This window comes from Fusarium redolens (genome assembly GCF_020744475.1).
Source record: "Fusarium redolens strain MPI-CAGE-AT-0023 chromosome Unknown BKA55scaffold_13, whole genome shotgun sequence".
Classification (NCBI taxonomy): Eukaryota; Fungi; Ascomycota; class Sordariomycetes; order Hypocreales; family Nectriaceae; genus Fusarium; species Fusarium redolens.
Genome location: NW_025763676.1, coordinates 1,288,543 through 1,304,129, shown reverse-complemented (window position 1 = coordinate 1,304,129; position 15,587 = coordinate 1,288,543). Strand labels below are relative to the sequence as shown.

The 15,587-nt window shown below is 47.0% G+C and overlaps 8 protein-coding genes across 8 annotated transcripts; 2 read left to right on the top strand and 6 right to left on the bottom strand.

Annotated features, from left to right (window-relative positions):
- Positions 1–213: 213 nt before the first annotated feature.
- On the bottom strand, positions 214–1,363 carry BKA55DRAFT_576543 (uncharacterized protein). The gene has a single exon (XM_046193491.1). The coding sequence runs from the start codon at positions 1,025–1,027 to the stop codon at positions 473–475; it is 555 nt and encodes a 184-aa protein (XP_046046633.1). The 5' UTR covers positions 1,028–1,363; the 3' UTR covers positions 214–472.
- A 1,179-nt stretch (positions 1,364–2,542) lies between these two features.
- Positions 2,543–3,384, bottom strand: BKA55DRAFT_576541 (uncharacterized protein). The gene has a single exon (XM_046193490.1). It carries the CDS (start codon positions 3,168–3,170, stop codon positions 2,895–2,897), a length of 276 nt encoding a protein of 91 aa, XP_046046632.1. The 5' UTR covers positions 3,171–3,384; the 3' UTR covers positions 2,543–2,894.
- A 537-nt stretch (positions 3,385–3,921) lies between these two features.
- BKA55DRAFT_576540 (glutathione S-transferase) lies at positions 3,922–5,012 on the bottom strand. The gene has a single exon (XM_046193489.1). The coding sequence runs from the start codon at positions 4,960–4,962 to the stop codon at positions 4,036–4,038; it is 927 nt and encodes a 308-aa protein (XP_046046631.1). The 5' UTR covers positions 4,963–5,012; the 3' UTR covers positions 3,922–4,035.
- Positions 5,013–5,351: 339 nt separating this feature from the next.
- On the top strand, positions 5,352–6,494 carry BKA55DRAFT_518043 (XAP5, circadian clock regulator-domain-containing protein; the record flags this gene model as incomplete). Its single annotated transcript, XM_046188236.1, has 2 exons — positions 5,352–6,086; positions 6,138–6,494. The coding sequence occupies 2 exons, from the start codon at positions 5,352–5,354 to the stop codon at positions 6,492–6,494; spliced, it is 1,092 nt and encodes a 363-aa protein (XP_046046630.1).
- A 144-nt stretch (positions 6,495–6,638) lies between these two features.
- BKA55DRAFT_518160 (uncharacterized protein) lies at positions 6,639–7,088 on the bottom strand (the record flags this gene model as incomplete). The annotated part of the gene is made up of 1 exon (XM_046188252.1): positions 6,639–7,088. The coding sequence occupies one exon, from the start codon at positions 7,086–7,088 to the stop codon at positions 6,639–6,641; it is 450 nt and encodes a 149-aa protein (XP_046046629.1).
- Positions 7,089–8,231: 1,143 nt separating this feature from the next.
- On the bottom strand, positions 8,232–9,002 carry BKA55DRAFT_596466 (transcriptional regulator PAI 2-type; the record flags this gene model as incomplete). Its single annotated transcript, XM_046195951.1, has 1 exon — positions 8,232–9,002. The coding sequence occupies one exon, from the start codon at positions 9,000–9,002 to the stop codon at positions 8,232–8,234; it is 771 nt and encodes a 256-aa protein (XP_046046628.1).
- A 1,236-nt stretch (positions 9,003–10,238) lies between these two features.
- Positions 10,239–11,421, bottom strand: BKA55DRAFT_649521 (luciferase-like domain-containing protein; the record flags this gene model as incomplete). The annotated part of the gene is made up of 1 exon (XM_046197275.1): positions 10,239–11,421. One exon carries the CDS (start codon positions 11,419–11,421, stop codon positions 10,246–10,248), a length of 1,176 nt encoding a protein of 391 aa, XP_046046627.1. The 3' UTR covers positions 10,239–10,245.
- Positions 11,422–13,827: 2,406 nt separating this feature from the next.
- BKA55DRAFT_596464 (alcohol acetyltransferase) lies at positions 13,828–15,297 on the top strand (the record flags this gene model as incomplete). The annotated part of the gene is made up of 2 exons (XM_046195950.1): positions 13,828–13,861; positions 13,913–15,297. The coding sequence occupies 2 exons, from the start codon at positions 13,828–13,830 to the stop codon at positions 15,295–15,297; spliced, it is 1,419 nt and encodes a 472-aa protein (XP_046046626.1).
- Positions 15,298–15,587: the final 290 nt, after the last annotated feature.

The window sequence follows — 15,587 nt, the reverse complement described above, 5'->3', positions numbered from 1 at the left end:
GCGATCTCCCATCACGACCACACCGCTTTACATTGTTTGCAACACGAAATATTCGATATCGCTAATTAATCATACGTGGTATTGCCACAATTCTTTACTGACAACGAATGTTATTGGGACCGCTCATGGGCTGCATTGAGAGACGACATCGCTGTGTCAACGGCTGAAGGTCACGAGAATCACACAATTTGAGATCATTAACATGTCTAATTGCGATGCAATTATTTCATTGATTGTCTAAAATGGCTGCTATGGCAGCTTTTCCCGTATTCCTCAATCCAATTAATGCTATTAGTCTAATGAATGTCATGGAGATCGTAGATCATATCCGTCCGTCGTTACGGCGTAGTCGTGGATGAAGAGTGGTATCCCAAAAAGCCAAATCCAACTCCAAAAGCTTGCGCTTAAAAGGTATTAAAAGATGTTATCATGAATCGCGAATGAACAACAAGGGTCGTAAGAATATTGCCCCCTACAGGACAGCCTGCATCTCAAGGACAGGAACCTTGAGTTGCTTCTGCTGGCAAGTTACCCGACGGTTGGAGTAGGCCTTGTCACCGCCGGCCTTGTAGTGGGCGTTCTTCCAGGTCTTCTCGGTGCACTTGGGAGTGAAGGTTGTGTTACCCTTGGCTTCGTACCAACCGCCCTCCTTGACGCAGGACCAGTGCTGGAAGATGGAGATGACGCCGGACTTGCGGTTGTACTTGAATGAAGCAGAGTCGCCCTCGAAGGGAACATCACAGTTGTAGTCGGTGTTACCAGTGAAGAAGTCCTTCTTGGCGTCTGTGGACTTGGCTGAGCACTTACCCTCATAACCGACGCCGCGGTTCTGAAGGGTGAAGGTAACGGTGGCAGAGTTTGTCTGCTTTGTGGGGGTGTTATGGGTGTAGACGGCTTCGTACTTGAAGTCCTTGACGGTCCATTCAGTGACCTTGCTGCCCTTGTCCATACAAGTCTCTCGCTTGGTGAGAGTCTGAGGGAGGGCCAGGGCGGAGGTAGCGAGGCAGAGAAGAGTGAAGAATTGCATGTTGGCGATTATTGAGAGGCTACTGAAAAAGTAGTATGAGTTGAGGGAGGATGGAGGAAGATTTATGACTGATTATAAGTCGAGTAGTGAGGAGGTTGGCCTGCGAAAGAGACTAGACTGCGGGGTGATGAGGATGATCTTTGTCTGTGATGGGAGATGATGATCTTTTGGAGTTGAAGTCAATTGATGATCCTTTAACGTCAAATACGCGAGCGGACAAGGCCTTCTTTATACTTCAACCTAACTCACTCGGTTGCCAGTGAATTATGCATATCCGTGACTCAGATAGGACCGAATTCACTACATTCTCAGCACAAGCGTTGAGAATGATGGAGAATATGTCAAGTGACGTACCACAACCACAACTCACTCGCATCGCTCACACTCACCCCTGCTGGGATCTCGTATTCCCGCCGTGGGGCCATGTCTTCAGCTCGGCAGTCCGGTACGGTTTTGTGCATGCACGGCGGGCCTAAAATAGTAGCTAAGGTAACTAACAAGGTCCAGAACCTTTGTCTACAAGGTGATACTATTGCTTTCCCTTGTGCTGTTATTGATTCTTGATTTGAGATATTAGGGGCACGTTGTATTAATCTTGATGGTCTATGCTACCTTGACGGATGATGCGGGACGGAAAATATAATGCGTTAACGGTTGTAGGTCCTGGAGGCTAGGAATGCCATAATCTGTAGCGGATTGCCCCAAAGAATCACAAGCTTCCACTGAATGCCTGCCAGGGTCTTCTGTAAGTCAGCGTTGAAGACCCGCTTACAGTGGAGGAGTCTAGGAACCAGGCCGTAGGTCCGCATGAAACATTGACGGGTGGTGGGCTTTTCTTTATGCTTCTTTGATCACGCTCAAGGCTTTTGCAGCTTTATTCAAGTTGAGCTTCTACAATGAGTTAGTTGGACCATCACCAGCCACCACAAGTATCGACGGCCGATGGGCTAACCGTCAAGCAGTTTCCGTGCCATCAAAGTTCAAGGGTGGCTGGCAGATGCACTAAGCTAACGCGAGAATCGGAAGATCACTAACATGATGGATCATGGTAACTTTCATCGCATGTCAAAGCTCTCATGAGGTAATTATGTTGGGAAAACTCTTCAAGCTTGGTCACTAAGTTGGTAAGAATAAAATAGTAACAAGATCAAATTGGGCACTTTTTCCAAGCTTGCAACGAATGATATCGCGTAACACGGTACACATTCACGATGTATGCATGCAAGTAAAAGCAAAAGGCATGATAACACGACAAGCAACAGCAACGAATCCTCGTGGCAAACTCACAAGTTATGTTGTGTGTATCTTGCCCTGGCAGATTATTAAGTCTCAAAGACTCAACTCAACCAGTACTTGTCAAAAGCGGGAAAAGCGGAAGAAACCTCGAAAGGCTGGACTGTGCCATGTCTAATTCTAGACCCAGGATCCATCCCCATCTCACCAATCTATGATCGACGAGTCCACCTCTCCGCATAAACGAGAGGAACAACGACGGTCATCGAATGTTTGAAAAGGCACGGTGAGAGGCACAGGCTGGACCCTGTTACAGTGACCGGCAGGTGGCTTTACCTCTCATTCACCGTACGCAACGTTTCTGTCAATAAGTTCCGGATATACACGTTTATTAAGCGTACCACAAACAATTTCCAATGACGGCTATCAGTTGACCCCAAGAGAGCGGTCTGCGGGCGATTGCCTCGTTGACATTTCACAGCGCTGTCCGATGGCATTGACCGCTAGAGATCTAGGCCTGTGGAACCCCAGAAGGCCTCGGCAGGGATCTTCCCTCAGCTCATGACTTGCATCACGCCCCGTCATGCATGGTGTTGCTAAACATATCGACGGGCAAACAATGTTATGTGGGCTTCTAACGTTTACGTGACATCGTTTTTTTCCCCTCTATTCTGCTCAATTGCCGTGTTTGTTCACATCTTGCGTGTTTTTGAGCATCTGCCTTGGACGGAGCCACGTTTATTGCATGTGCGACGGCCCGTATCGGTATCCTACCGGCCGCCGACGCCGGAGCCGATTGACGACGGGACATTTGTGATCCCGCTGTCGGAAGTCTGGGACTTTGTTTGTGATATGGTGCGTGGTTTTGTATGATGTCAAGTATTGATTGGTAGCGAAGAATGACGTCCATGGTCTAGGTACCGAATGGTCGCATGTTGAAGATCGAGGGTAAACCTTGCAGAAGGCGAGGACTTCGTTTCTGTGTGAAACCCTATTGTTTGGCTGCCTCCTTGATTGCTTTCTTCGTCTACGCCTTGTGCTTTGAGGAGACGTTTGGCAAGCACTTGAATAGCTCCCATTTGATCAAGAGCCAGCATCTAACCGAGTCTTGAAGTGGTGTATGTTTAAACAGGTTCGTATCCCAAGGCAAAAGTGCGGCTCTTTCGAGGATCACAGTGGCTTAAGCCACCGTCGGTGTCCAACAACACCCATCTGTACGATTTCGGACTTTTACTAACTGCGATGCTACGTTGAACCTTCGCGTCGTCATATACCTAGGCAAGTAACGGAAGGTTCCTCCCGTGTTCTCGAAGTCTTCCTGAATTGTCATAGGCGATTCACGAAGCGAGTGGCTTTAGAAGATGCTTAAGTACCATTTGCCTTGAAGCACATGAACCTCAACGGTGTGTAAGGGTTCTTTTTAATCTGTAACCATCTTATCGTAGTAAAGGCCCATGTAGTGACATCGCCTATTTGTTAAGAGGACAAACTTGTTCGGCAATCCTCCTCAAGTGACTACCGCGTACCTCTAGACTATGGACGAGAGTTAGACGTCGTGAAGATGATAAAATATGGGACCCAGGAAGTAACTTCGGCGTATTTGTGGCTTATAGTCATAGTTATCAGCTTTAATGTACTGCGAGAAGGAGTGAAATGAAACATGTTCTGATTCTAAGAGGCATGTGTATGAGATGAAAAGAGTTGCCCGAGTTGTTTCATTGCCGACCTCATAAAGTTTGCAGCTGGATATCTCTAATGGTAGTTCCTCAAACACCTTAAGGAAGACGCTTGCCTGAACGCGTAGCCTGACCAACTTCAGAGTTGGTAGTATCCTCGGCATATCTCTTATACGCAATGATGTATCGTTCATCAGCACTCCAGGTCTCCTTCACACTATCACGGTTGAGAATTGCATCATACCACTTCTTCCACCTCTTCCAAATCTCCCCATCTTTACCTTCTCCAGATTCCGGGATGCCATGGCCGCCCTCCTTGTAGTGATCAATTAGAAATAGACGTTTCGCCCATGGTGCTAAGCAAATATCCACCAGACTCAGAGTCGAGCCGAGAAACCATGGGCCTTCAGGGTTCATCTCCACAACGAGAGACTTGATGCGTCCTCTGAGTTCTTCTCTTGCCTCATCAAGGCTGAAAGGCTTGTCGGGAGTGTGCTGCATGAGCTTATACCACGCAGGAATGATGCGTGTGCTGATATGATCGATCCAAATACGACATCTTGCCCTCTCATATGGGTCGGTAGGAAGAAGGCGAGGCCCAAACTTAGACTCGTCCGTGAATGCCTCATCGAGATATTCACAAATGATGTTGCTCTCAAACAGAGGTTTCTGCACCTTGCCCTTCGGGTCAACGGGTACTGCAAGAGTAGGGACCAATCCACGGGGGTTCATGGCCATAAAGTGAGCCTCTTTCTTGTACGGATTGATCTCCACATATTGGTGAGGAATTTTCTTTTCGTGAATTGTGATCCAAGTGCGTTGGACGAAAGGACAGAACCAGCCTCCATAGAGCTTCAGCGGATGCTCTTCGGCATGCTGAGCAGCAAATTTGGCGGCTGCGCCAGTGGGTTCTGGGGGTAAAGAAGTGTCGACGTTTGTCATTGTGGATCTACTTCTAGTATTTAAGAAGTTTGTTTTTGTTGATGAAGTTGAAGGCAAAGCTCGCAAGAAATAAGATCGTTGCATGTCTAATGATGGTGATGGGCTGAGGGTAGTGAATGACGTCGAAGCAACTGTGGAGTTTATAATACGGAAATGGTTGGTAGACAACATTATATTCGATAATTACGCTGCACAGCCGTCATTAGAATCATGATATGTAGTTCTAGACCTCAAATTATTTACGATATCTCAACACTTAAGTATTCATATCGGTAAGAAATTATGTATTATAGTGGGAGTTACTGACCATGACTTCCATTCATTGAAGCCCACCCTGGAGCAGTTGAACTTAAGCATTATGACACATAATAAACAGTGCACAACGTTATTTGACACAGTCTTCTTATCGTTATCGTACCTATCGAGTAAACCAAGCCATTTATTCCGCCGACCATCACAAACTAAACCATAAAATGTCAGACTCAGGAACCTCGCGGTTCACACCGCAGAACAAAACCACAAATGAACGGCTCTCCACGCATACGGTCGGTCTCGTTGCTCTCTCCGATTTTCGCAAGCGACGCGCCGAAGTCCTTGAACAACAGGAGCGCGAATCTCGCGAAGCTGCGTTTTCAGGCACGTCCACTCCGGATGCTTCCTTGACAGGCACTCCTGACAACGCTGGCAGTGATACAGGAAGTGGCGCGCGACCATTGAAGAAGAAGAAAAAGAAGCAAGGGAAGAAGCTGTTGTCGTTTGACGATGAAGAGGGCGAGGATGAGGGACCATCGATAAAACCGACGAAGGCCAAGAACGCCGGCGCAGACGATGCCGAAGGTAATGAAGGCGAGGTCAAGACCAAGTTCAAGGCCAATGCTTCGGTGGGAATGGTGCCGAAAGCCATGACGAAAGCTGCATTGCGCAAGGAAGCCGCTGAACGAGACGCATTACGTCGCGAATTCTTGGCTATCCAAGCAGCGGTCAAAGCGACCGAGATTGCGCTACCTTTCGTATTCTACGACGGGACTAATATTCCCGGTGGAATCGTCCGATTGAAGAAGGGAGACTTCATATGGGTTTTCCTCGACAAGAGTCGCAAGGTCGGTGCCGATCTGGGCGTGGGTGAAAAGTCCAATGCTAGGAGGGAATGGGCTAGAGTTGGAGTGGATGATTTGATGCTTGTTCGCGGAACAGTCATTATACCTCACGTAAGTTTTCTCGCCGACCTCGCTATTTAACAACCTCTGATTGCCGTCTAGCATTATGACTTCTACTTCTTCGCCATGAACAAGACACCTGGTCCTGATGGCGAGCCTGTATTTAAGTACAGTGCGGAACCTCCTCGAAATCCCGAATCGATCGATGATGCCGAATCCAATGATCCTCTCGCCACACCCTCATCTAAAGCTGCTGCAGCAGAATCGCTCCCCGATATTAACACCCTCGAGGGCGCTGATGAAGATCCCACTCTCACCAAAGTCGTTGATAGGCGGTGGTACGAGAAGAACAAACATATCTTTCCTGCGAGCATGTGGCAGGAGTTTGACCCCGAGAAGGACTACGGGAAGGAGGTGAGGAAGGACGCTGGTGGTAATACGTTCTTCTTCTCGCGCTGAGATGGTGCTGCCGACTGTCACAAAACATCGAAGTTTGTTTGGAAATGGGTTGTGTCGGCTCGGGCGTTGGATATATCACGAGTGGATCACCTTTGAGATTTGGCTGAGAAGTCATAAAGACACTCGAAACGCGTGGAAGAAGCTTCAGCCGAAGAGCATCCAAACTCCCCAGCATGCGCCTGCAAGCACCCACCATCCAGGCCAGAAGAGCATGAGGAATACCAGGTTCCCGCTGCCGAGAATGAAGACGGCGAATTCGTACCAGAGCTTTTTGCGTAATCTCTGGACATTCTTGGAGTTCCATGCACTCGCAACGGCTTGTGTAGACATGTTGAAGCTATGAAAAGCGCTATACTTTGCTGCGATGAAGGCGTTTAGGGTCACGATCTTGCTCCCCTGGAGGACGGCGACGGACGCGCTGCTCGCAATGATGCAGGCATGGAGGCAAAGGAAGATGGAGATTGAACCGACGAGGCTCTGGAAGCGAAGGGCAATTTGTAGTGACGGAGCGATCAACCTGGTGATTTCGGAGCGGGGATGGGTCGAAACGTTCAGATCCACTTTGGAAGCGGTTAGAAGTGTAGCTTTGTCCATGATCTCGATCTGGGAATGGAGTCTCGATTAAGTACCGAAATGAACCAACGGTAGATCGAGGCTTGCAACAGCACAAGAATATCAGAGAAAAAACGAGAATGTCTATGACCAACCCCCACCATCTGTAGCATCAATTGACTCTTTGGTGTTTATATAAATTATCTTGAATTCCAACCCCCACTCTGCATCTCCATAGTATGCCCATCACCTCCCGCGTCTAACGGCAAGCCTGAGGCTTTTTACCGTCTAGAACGGTCACAAGCTTGAAACTCTACAATCACATTTCGCTTCTGCCAAACGTAACTTGCTGATATGAAGCCTCAGGCCCGCTTCAAGCCCCTCGTCCCGTGCAAAGTGAGCGGTTGAAGGGTTACAACGCGACGACCCACGGCGACACGTGGGGCCGCTGATTCGTTGCTCGGGAGACTCGTATTGACAATTGAATAGCGAGCGCGGGATGGCCTCGATGCCGGATCTAGATAGCGGGTGAGATCTTCAAGACCCTGAGTAAGGGACTTTGCTGCACGTGGGAGTAGAATGGTCTTTTGACGGAGTCAGAGTTCAACAAACATGGGAAAGTTAATGGTGTGGAATAGCATACCATAGGGTCTAAGGTAGGCTATTGTATGGAGTGCAGCGGGAGCCAAGCCCCAATGACAGACTCCACGTGGGAACCTGGCTGCCGTCGTTCGCTCGTTGAGGCCCGTTTGGCCGGACTATCAACTGATCGTCGACCGTTCCGGGTTTTAACGATCGGGGGATCGCCGAGACGGAGCATGGCATTTGTCAACCGTAGTCCGGCTTCGTAATATGGTAGGAATGCTTGGCTACGAATAATAGAGAATCGGCATGCTTTCAGAACAGGTCTAGCAATTCCCCGTCAATGGATTACTGGGCTGTTTGTTGCTGTGTAATTCATGGACAAGTCAATATTGTCTAGGTATGCCTAACTTCTTGCCCCCAAAACAGTGTGTCATGAAAGATGAACAGTTTCTGTTTCTGGTTTTATTTTGATTTCGGAGCTCGTATGAATCGCTTTGAGGCAGGTAGTTGAGTAATTTCGATTGATAGCATTTTTCTCATTTCGGTTTCTTCGTCCATCAGCCCTCCTGAGACGACAGTACTATTCTCTAGATGCTTAATTTACACGCTTGCCTTTTTCGCCTCCTTCAAATCGCTTCGAGCCTGAACCAGCTTCGACATCTCCTTTGCAGTCTCAGATTCAAGCCTAGAAAATCCCTTGATGACACCTTCTCGGTCGCCCGTGCCCATCTCTTGGCTCATTTTGAACTTTCCTCCCATATGCGTAATTTCAATTTCGATTCCAATGATGCTCTTCTTCAAAAGGTCGATGAATCGACCAGGCGCATCAGATACCTTCCAGTCCACAGGGTTATCACCACCAGTGAAACCCATAACATTAGTCTCGGCATGGCGGCTGAGATCCGAAATTTGTTTTGAAAGAAACTGTCCAGCCTCATCAGACTTGGTATCATAGAAGATCTTGGCGCGGCCATAGACTTGTGCAGCAGCGTAGTTCCATGTTGGAACGACTTTTCCAGTCGTAGGCTTGGTTTCTGTGTAGAACTTTGGCGTGACGTAGTGTTGAATAGGAGAGTTGAAAATGACGATAACGTCTTGCTCGATTACATTATTCAACTGTGGATTTTCGGTAAGGTTCTCGATCATGGCTTTGCTTTGAGGGTTAACTCTGGCGAGATGACCTCGAAGCTTTCCCAACTCCGTCTCGCTTGTCTCATCTTCGATATCAAGAACGAAAGGAATATGGCTGGACTGAAGAAAGGGGAAGTTTGGGGAGGGAATGGCGGTGGTCAGAAGACCCAATGGGTTCTCTCGAATTAGCTTCCTGAGCACCGGAAGTTCGGGTTCGGCATGAGGCCCTTTGATATACATTTCTGTTGACCTTAGATATTTAGATATGAAGATAGTGAGTTTAGGAAGATGTTCGGTAGAGACAAGAATTTCAACTAAGGTTGATGTTGGTATTTATTGCAGGCAGTGACGAGTCATCTAATAATTATATATCACACAGAGGAACGCCTTGAACCAATTACAGTAGTCGTAATACCAATTCAGGGTACTGACTTGACTATCTCCTCGGAACTTCGTTCTAGTTAATGGCATGGAAGTCGATCATATGGAATCATAGCAACCCTGTATAGCTTAAATTGCCTTACTTTGCCCACAATCGTAATAGTCATGTGGGAACTCATCGGAATGGCGGCTTTTGTAGATGACTCTCACGAGTCCATTCCTATTTCGCATAATCTTAACGACTGGTTTGTCTTGACGTTTGAAGCTGAGCCACATACCACTAACAAAAGTGATGTTTAGTGGTAGTTAAACAAGCCTGGTCTTTAACAATTCTGTTATACAACCGCCAAAACTGCCGAGCCTTCACAGGCTGAAGTGTCGAACCATGGTTACAGCTGAACTTGGAAACCCAATTCTCTGATTGGTTACTGATGTGATCTTGGCTTTGGAATCATTCTCAAGTTTGCGGGGCTGCGGGGTTGAAGATGTCTGAATGGTTCGATGTTCAAAGCTGCGTTTTCGGGTTTACGACTCATCTAATCAGTTGGATTTTATTGCGTAACTATAAGTGATAGGCACCGTAAATATGGCTGGTTGAGGCAACAATAAGAAATCACCATTTTTACCCCTTTGGGAAGTTTCTAGCCGGCTGAGCAGTACCAACGTAGTTGAGATATAAGCTGACGATTGGAGAAAGACCTGTCCCATCGTGTGAGCTACAGCAAGACCAGCAAATATATAGAATCTTACTCATTCCTCTGTCATGTGTGTTGGTCATGCATTAGAAGGATCATAGTATGTACCTTTCTCTAGGATATATGGACTTGCATTACATAAACGGCACGTTCAACTATGCACGAGGTTCGTGATTCCAAATCTGAGGCCTGAGGGTAATAGCGAAGAAACTCACATACGAACACAACGACCTCGAATCCTAAAACTTACTTTATAGCTTGGAATAAGTACGAGGAGAGATATTTTCAAATACTTGGTGACTTTCGTACGATGAATTCATGGACCCAAGAATAATTCATTCGTTATCAATTCATTCTGAACGCTATGCACTAAGAACTCAATGCTAACCCTAGCAGCAACCATGGACTTAAGCAGCGACTGGAACAACCTTAGGTTCCTCCTTAACAGCATCCTTAACCTCCTCCTTAGCAGCATCGTTGCTACCATTAGCACCGTTCGTGCCATTCTCTCGCTCCTTCAGAGCAGCTCGTACGCCAGGCAGAATGTATCGACCATAGTCAATGGCGTCGTTCAAGTTATCGTATCCACGGATAGAGATCAGCTCAGCACCGAGGTCGACATAATCAAGAATAGAGTCGATGACAGTCTGGTGAGAACCAACCAGGGCTGTAGATGCACCTCGAGCATTTGTAGCTGTGACGGTAGGGTACCAAAGTGCACGATCTTGGACCTCGCCCTTCTTGGCGATATCGAGCAGACGTTGCGATCCAACGTTCTGGGGGCGGTTGTCATTGGGAGCAGCCTTGCCAACGCCCTTAGGTCGGTTTTCTTTGAGGAGGTCCAGAGTTCGGTGAGCCTTGGCCCAAGCGATCTCTTCCGTGTCGCCAATGATAGGTCGGAAGGTAACCCAGATACGAGGACGATCTTTACGACCGGCCTTCTCAGCCTCGGCGTAGATACGATCGATCTGCTCCTTGGTCTCCTTGAGAGGCTCACCCCATAAGCCGAAGATGTCGGCGAGAGCGCCACCAATACGGTAAGCATCATCGGATGAACCACCGACTGAAACATCGATATGACCATTCGTAGGACGGACTTGGTTGGAAAAGTTCTTGAAAGTGTAGTATTTGCCCTCCCAATCAAATGGCTCAGGAGAAGCCCATGCCCGTCGAAGAATTTTGATATACTCCTCCTGGCGAGCATATCGCTCAGATTTATTCAAGAAGTCACCCTCACGGGCTTGCTCAGTGTCATCTCCACCAGCGATGAAGTGAACAACAACTCGGCCATTGCCAAGCTGGTCAAGTGTAGCGAGAGCCTTGGCAGCGACGGTAGGGTAGAGAGTGTTGGGACGGAGGGCAATGACAATTTTGATTTGCTTGGTAACGGCGAGAATGGTAGCACCGATGGTGAAGGGGTCAAAGGAAGAGGAGTGATAGGGGATCAGAGTGTAGTTGAACTTGTAATCATCAAGAGTCCGGGCGTACCGGACAAGGAACTCAGGGTCGATTCCAGCACCGGGAATGGGGTTGAGCTCCGTAGAGGGGTTAGGGAAAGTTAGGCTGATGAATTCTGTAGGCATTTTGGTGTTTGATTACTAGATATTATCTGATTAAAACAACACAGCTGAAATCCGGAGAGATATCCCAATCTCTTATATCAATCCTAACGTTACCTTGAGGTTGTTTTAGACCCGGTGTATATTATTAATCTCGAGTATGGCGAAATATTGCGACACATAGTTGATGATCACGCCTTCGCACCCACCCCGATCTCGGCTAATCAGATCAACTGCAACAATTATTTGAGAGATTAAGAGAATTATGATGGTATCTATTCTAATGTGTATTTCATATATGGTTAAAGTCATACTTGGTGATAATGTAGATTTGCTGTTTGCAGCTCGAAAAGTCTTTATACCTATACTGATCTACTATAATAATTAACAGTTTAGCGAGTAGATATCCTAACTCTATTATTATATAGTCATTTGGCTCTTTAGATCTTCTCCAAGGTTCCCCGCTCACTTCCCCTCCAGATTGTATCCTTATCCTCTTATGTGACAGGGTCTACAATGGCGTCAGATCGAAACAGGTCCACCATAATGACACCTGCGGCCATTACCGATGGATCAATGTATCCGAACTCGATGCTATAAAGGTTCTTGGACACCTCATTGGATACATTTATCGAAGTCCTTATCTGAATAGTCCGTCTCCATGGGCTGATCGGTCCATATCGGTTCATATGTGGACTGCCCAAGAAGGTGTGTCGTTCGACCAACCAATACTTATTAGCGGAGGAAGCTATCAAAACCCGATCATCCAGACTGGACCCTTATTTATAAGCCTTTATGTTTATTCCCGCATATAGACCCTTGCCGAGTGGGATGTGAAGTGTATCGGGCAGATACTGCGTTGACATGTCTCCGCCCTATTTGATAACCTTCTTCTTCGGACACCTGATATGTTTTATCGAGGAGCTGAAACTTTGAATTGACGTACTCATGGTTTCTGTGTCGTATATGAAGGTTGCAGGACTTAAGCCCGAGGTTCTCATGATGTAAGTTATCGTTTTCAACACAGTAACCGCTAGAGTTTAGCTTGTATACATATGAGGAAGAGCATGTGCACTTTCAGGTAACAAGTGAGCAAGAGACTAGCATCACTCAATTTATAGTCCTCTTCAAAACTCAACGTTACATAGTAGGGCTTTCAGTGAAAAGTCCAGTACGTCTATCAACGGATTGTGTTCAACAGAGGCTAATAGGAGATAGTTATTCTATGTAAGACGCTTTAATCAATCCAAGTTTTGTTAATTACCTGAAGGAACTCGTAATATTAAACTCCGGGTTATATAAAGTTTCCATGAGTTGATTGCTGTATTTGAACATCAACTGAATGTTAAATACAACGTTTAAGAAAATCAAGTCCATATGGAATGGGTAACATCCTAGCCCTACTATTCTTCTAGAAACTATTTATGTATCTGCTATTTCATCTCTTCTCTTTTCAGATTGTAGTTATCGGAACTCAAAAATCTAAATAGATGACCCTAAAGAAGTTTGACCAGTCAAAGTGTTGAGGATGAACTGCTTTCGTAGTTGATAGTGTTGATTGATAGTTAAAGCTTATGATATCTCAACGAGATATATCAAGCCAACACAATGGAAAATCCGAATTAACCCAAGCTTTAGGCAAGCTATAAGTACGAAGTCTTACCATGCTATCCACGCAGTTCAAGCACAATAAGCCTTTGTGTTCGTTCATGCTGACTATATTGTCTTCCAGGACGAGCCTTCCTAACTGGCAACTGGATATCCTTCCATCGCCAGATCTTAGCTTAAAGAGGCCGCCTGGTATTAAATTTCGCTGCCTAGAACGCATTCGCCTTGCAAAAATGTCTCATCGGATATCGTTGCCGTCTGAACGAATACAAGGCTGGCAATAAGAAAATAGGATGAGGAACACGCGTAAACCTTGAATTAGCAGTCCCCAGACTGGCAATACGTTTATCAAAGGTTTTCACTTGCCTGTAATAGCGGACGAGAATTGCTCCGGCCTCTTACGGATGAAAGCTATCATGATGCTTGTCGGGCTGATGTCCCCTAGCCGCCAAGACGATGATTGTTCCTTATTCTGCTCGCTTACAGAGAAGATCGAGAAAGCTTGTAACAAGAATGGTTGAATATCTGCACAAGTTGAACAAATATTCATAACTTCATCAAGAGATAGTGTCGGGTTCTCGGGTAGTGGATTCCTCCGTATCGAGGGATCGTAAACGGGCCCACATCTAATTTCCGCGATAACCTCGCATTCGCAAGAGGCCGCCGACTTCCAATCAATTGCCTCATATCATCAGTAAATCCGTTTCATGGCCGTCTGACATTTCAGTAAGAGCCAAAGGCTCTTTATAAGAGTAAACCTCCCAGAGTTCTGCGGAAATAGCACATTAAGATCATCCATCGTTAGTGAAACCATAACTCATCATGCCAGCAAAAACAGAGTTTCTCAGATACGCGAGCATGTAACCCTACCAAAAGCCAAACTGCTACCTCCTCTAATGCTCGATAGGTCCAAATGAGATGCGGACTATCGCCCGTGAGGATGTTGGTTACTATCATGCAGTCGTCATTGGTGCAGTCTACGACTTCGCCGATGGGGTCAACATCAAGTCTCCTGCAACCTATTTTCACGCGTTAAGACGCTGCATCGAGGAGCATCCCTTCTTCTGCGTCACGGTAGGAGATAGAGACACCGACAAGGGATTCTATGAACGGGTGGCTCGCATCAATGTCGAGGAGCACATCAGCTTCGTTGGGGACGAGAATGCTGAGACAGACTCACTGGAAGCTATTGGAAGATCTATGGAAACAGAGATAGCCCGTCCTTTTGTCGCTGGAATCCCACCATGGAGGATCGTGATTCTTCCTCTCGGCCCGTCTCAATGCCATGTTGCATTCTCTTTCTCTCACACCATTGGTGATGGTATCGCCGGGGTTGCTTTTCACAAGACGTTTCTTGCTGGATTGAGAGAAACCCCTGCAACGGAACCATCATCCACCATTGCTCCCCCGGATAAGCCTCTTCCTGAGCCATTCGATACAGCTGAAAGACTGCCAATCTCATGGTCATTTCTACTGGCACCGGTTCTCGCTGAATACATGCCATACTTTTTCGTTCGCTTGCTCGGCCTACGTGTCTCAGCATCCCATGTCAACGAAGGTACATGGACAGCAGCGCCTATCTTCTTCAATCCCGAGGCATATCACAGCAAACTCAAAATTCGACAAGTTGAGGCATCACAGGTAAACAAGGTTATCCAGCTTGCGCGGACTCATGATGCGAGGTTGTCAGGAGTCATGCACCAGCTCATCACCCGCGCAATGAGCAAGGCAGTCAAGGACAGCAACGTCACCAATTTCGTGGCGCAAACGGCTATAAATATGCGAAGATCAATCGGCATGTCCAATGACGTGGCGAGTGATATTGTATCGGGCTCCTACACTATCCATCTTCGGAGCGCTGCCACAGGTCCCTTGACTGAACAAGAATGGGCATCAGCTGCTGAAGCTACAAAGGAGTTCGCCATGACTTCCACCAAACTCGACGACAACGCCATTGGTTTACTGCGATATGTCCCGAGTATGAGAAAATGGACACTCGGTAAGATTGGCAAGAAGCGGGATTCGTCATACGAGTTCAGCAACGTTGGTGTATTTGATGGCAACAACGCGAATGATGACAAGGTCAAGGTGTCCAAGCTGACATTCGCGCAGCCTGGTCACGTTGGAGGATGCCCAATTTGTTTCAATATCGCCTCTGTAAAGACTGGCGATCTGGTGTACACGGTTACGTGGCAGCCCGGAGCATTGGGGCTTGGTGATGATGCGGCAGAGGAGAAGATAGTGGAGGAGATATGCGACGAAGTCCAGCGTGGCTTTAACGAAATAGCTTAGTTTCCGCTCGCAACAATAGCTTAATAATGTTTAATTTCTTGCTTATTGGCTCATACTATTCTGTATCTGGTGAGCATTTCGATATTCTGCCTCATGTTCCATGCACAGAATAAGACCCTGCCGATCAATGGTAACGGAGATTGTGGCTCAGCGTGTCCCAGGTTCGGACTCGGGAAACCCGACAACCCCACAAACGGCGCACAGCATGTCACTCGACGATATTAGTGGTTCAGCTCTGCACCGTTAGCGGTTAGTTTGAGCTTACGGGCTTGTGTGTGCGGCTGTGAACT

What these genes read in the sequence shown, in the direction of transcription:
- BKA55DRAFT_576540 (XM_046193489.1), bottom strand. Translation starts at nt 4,962, where the DNA reads ATGCAACGATCTTATTTCTTGCGAGCTTTGCCTTCAACTTCATCAACA.
- BKA55DRAFT_576543 (XM_046193491.1), bottom strand. Translation starts at nt 1,027, where the DNA reads ATGCAATTCTTCACTCTTCTCTGCCTCGCTACCTCCGCCCTGGCCCTC.
- BKA55DRAFT_576541 (XM_046193490.1), bottom strand. Translation starts at nt 3,170, where the DNA reads ATGGACGTCATTCTTCGCTACCAATCAATACTTGACATCATACAAAAC.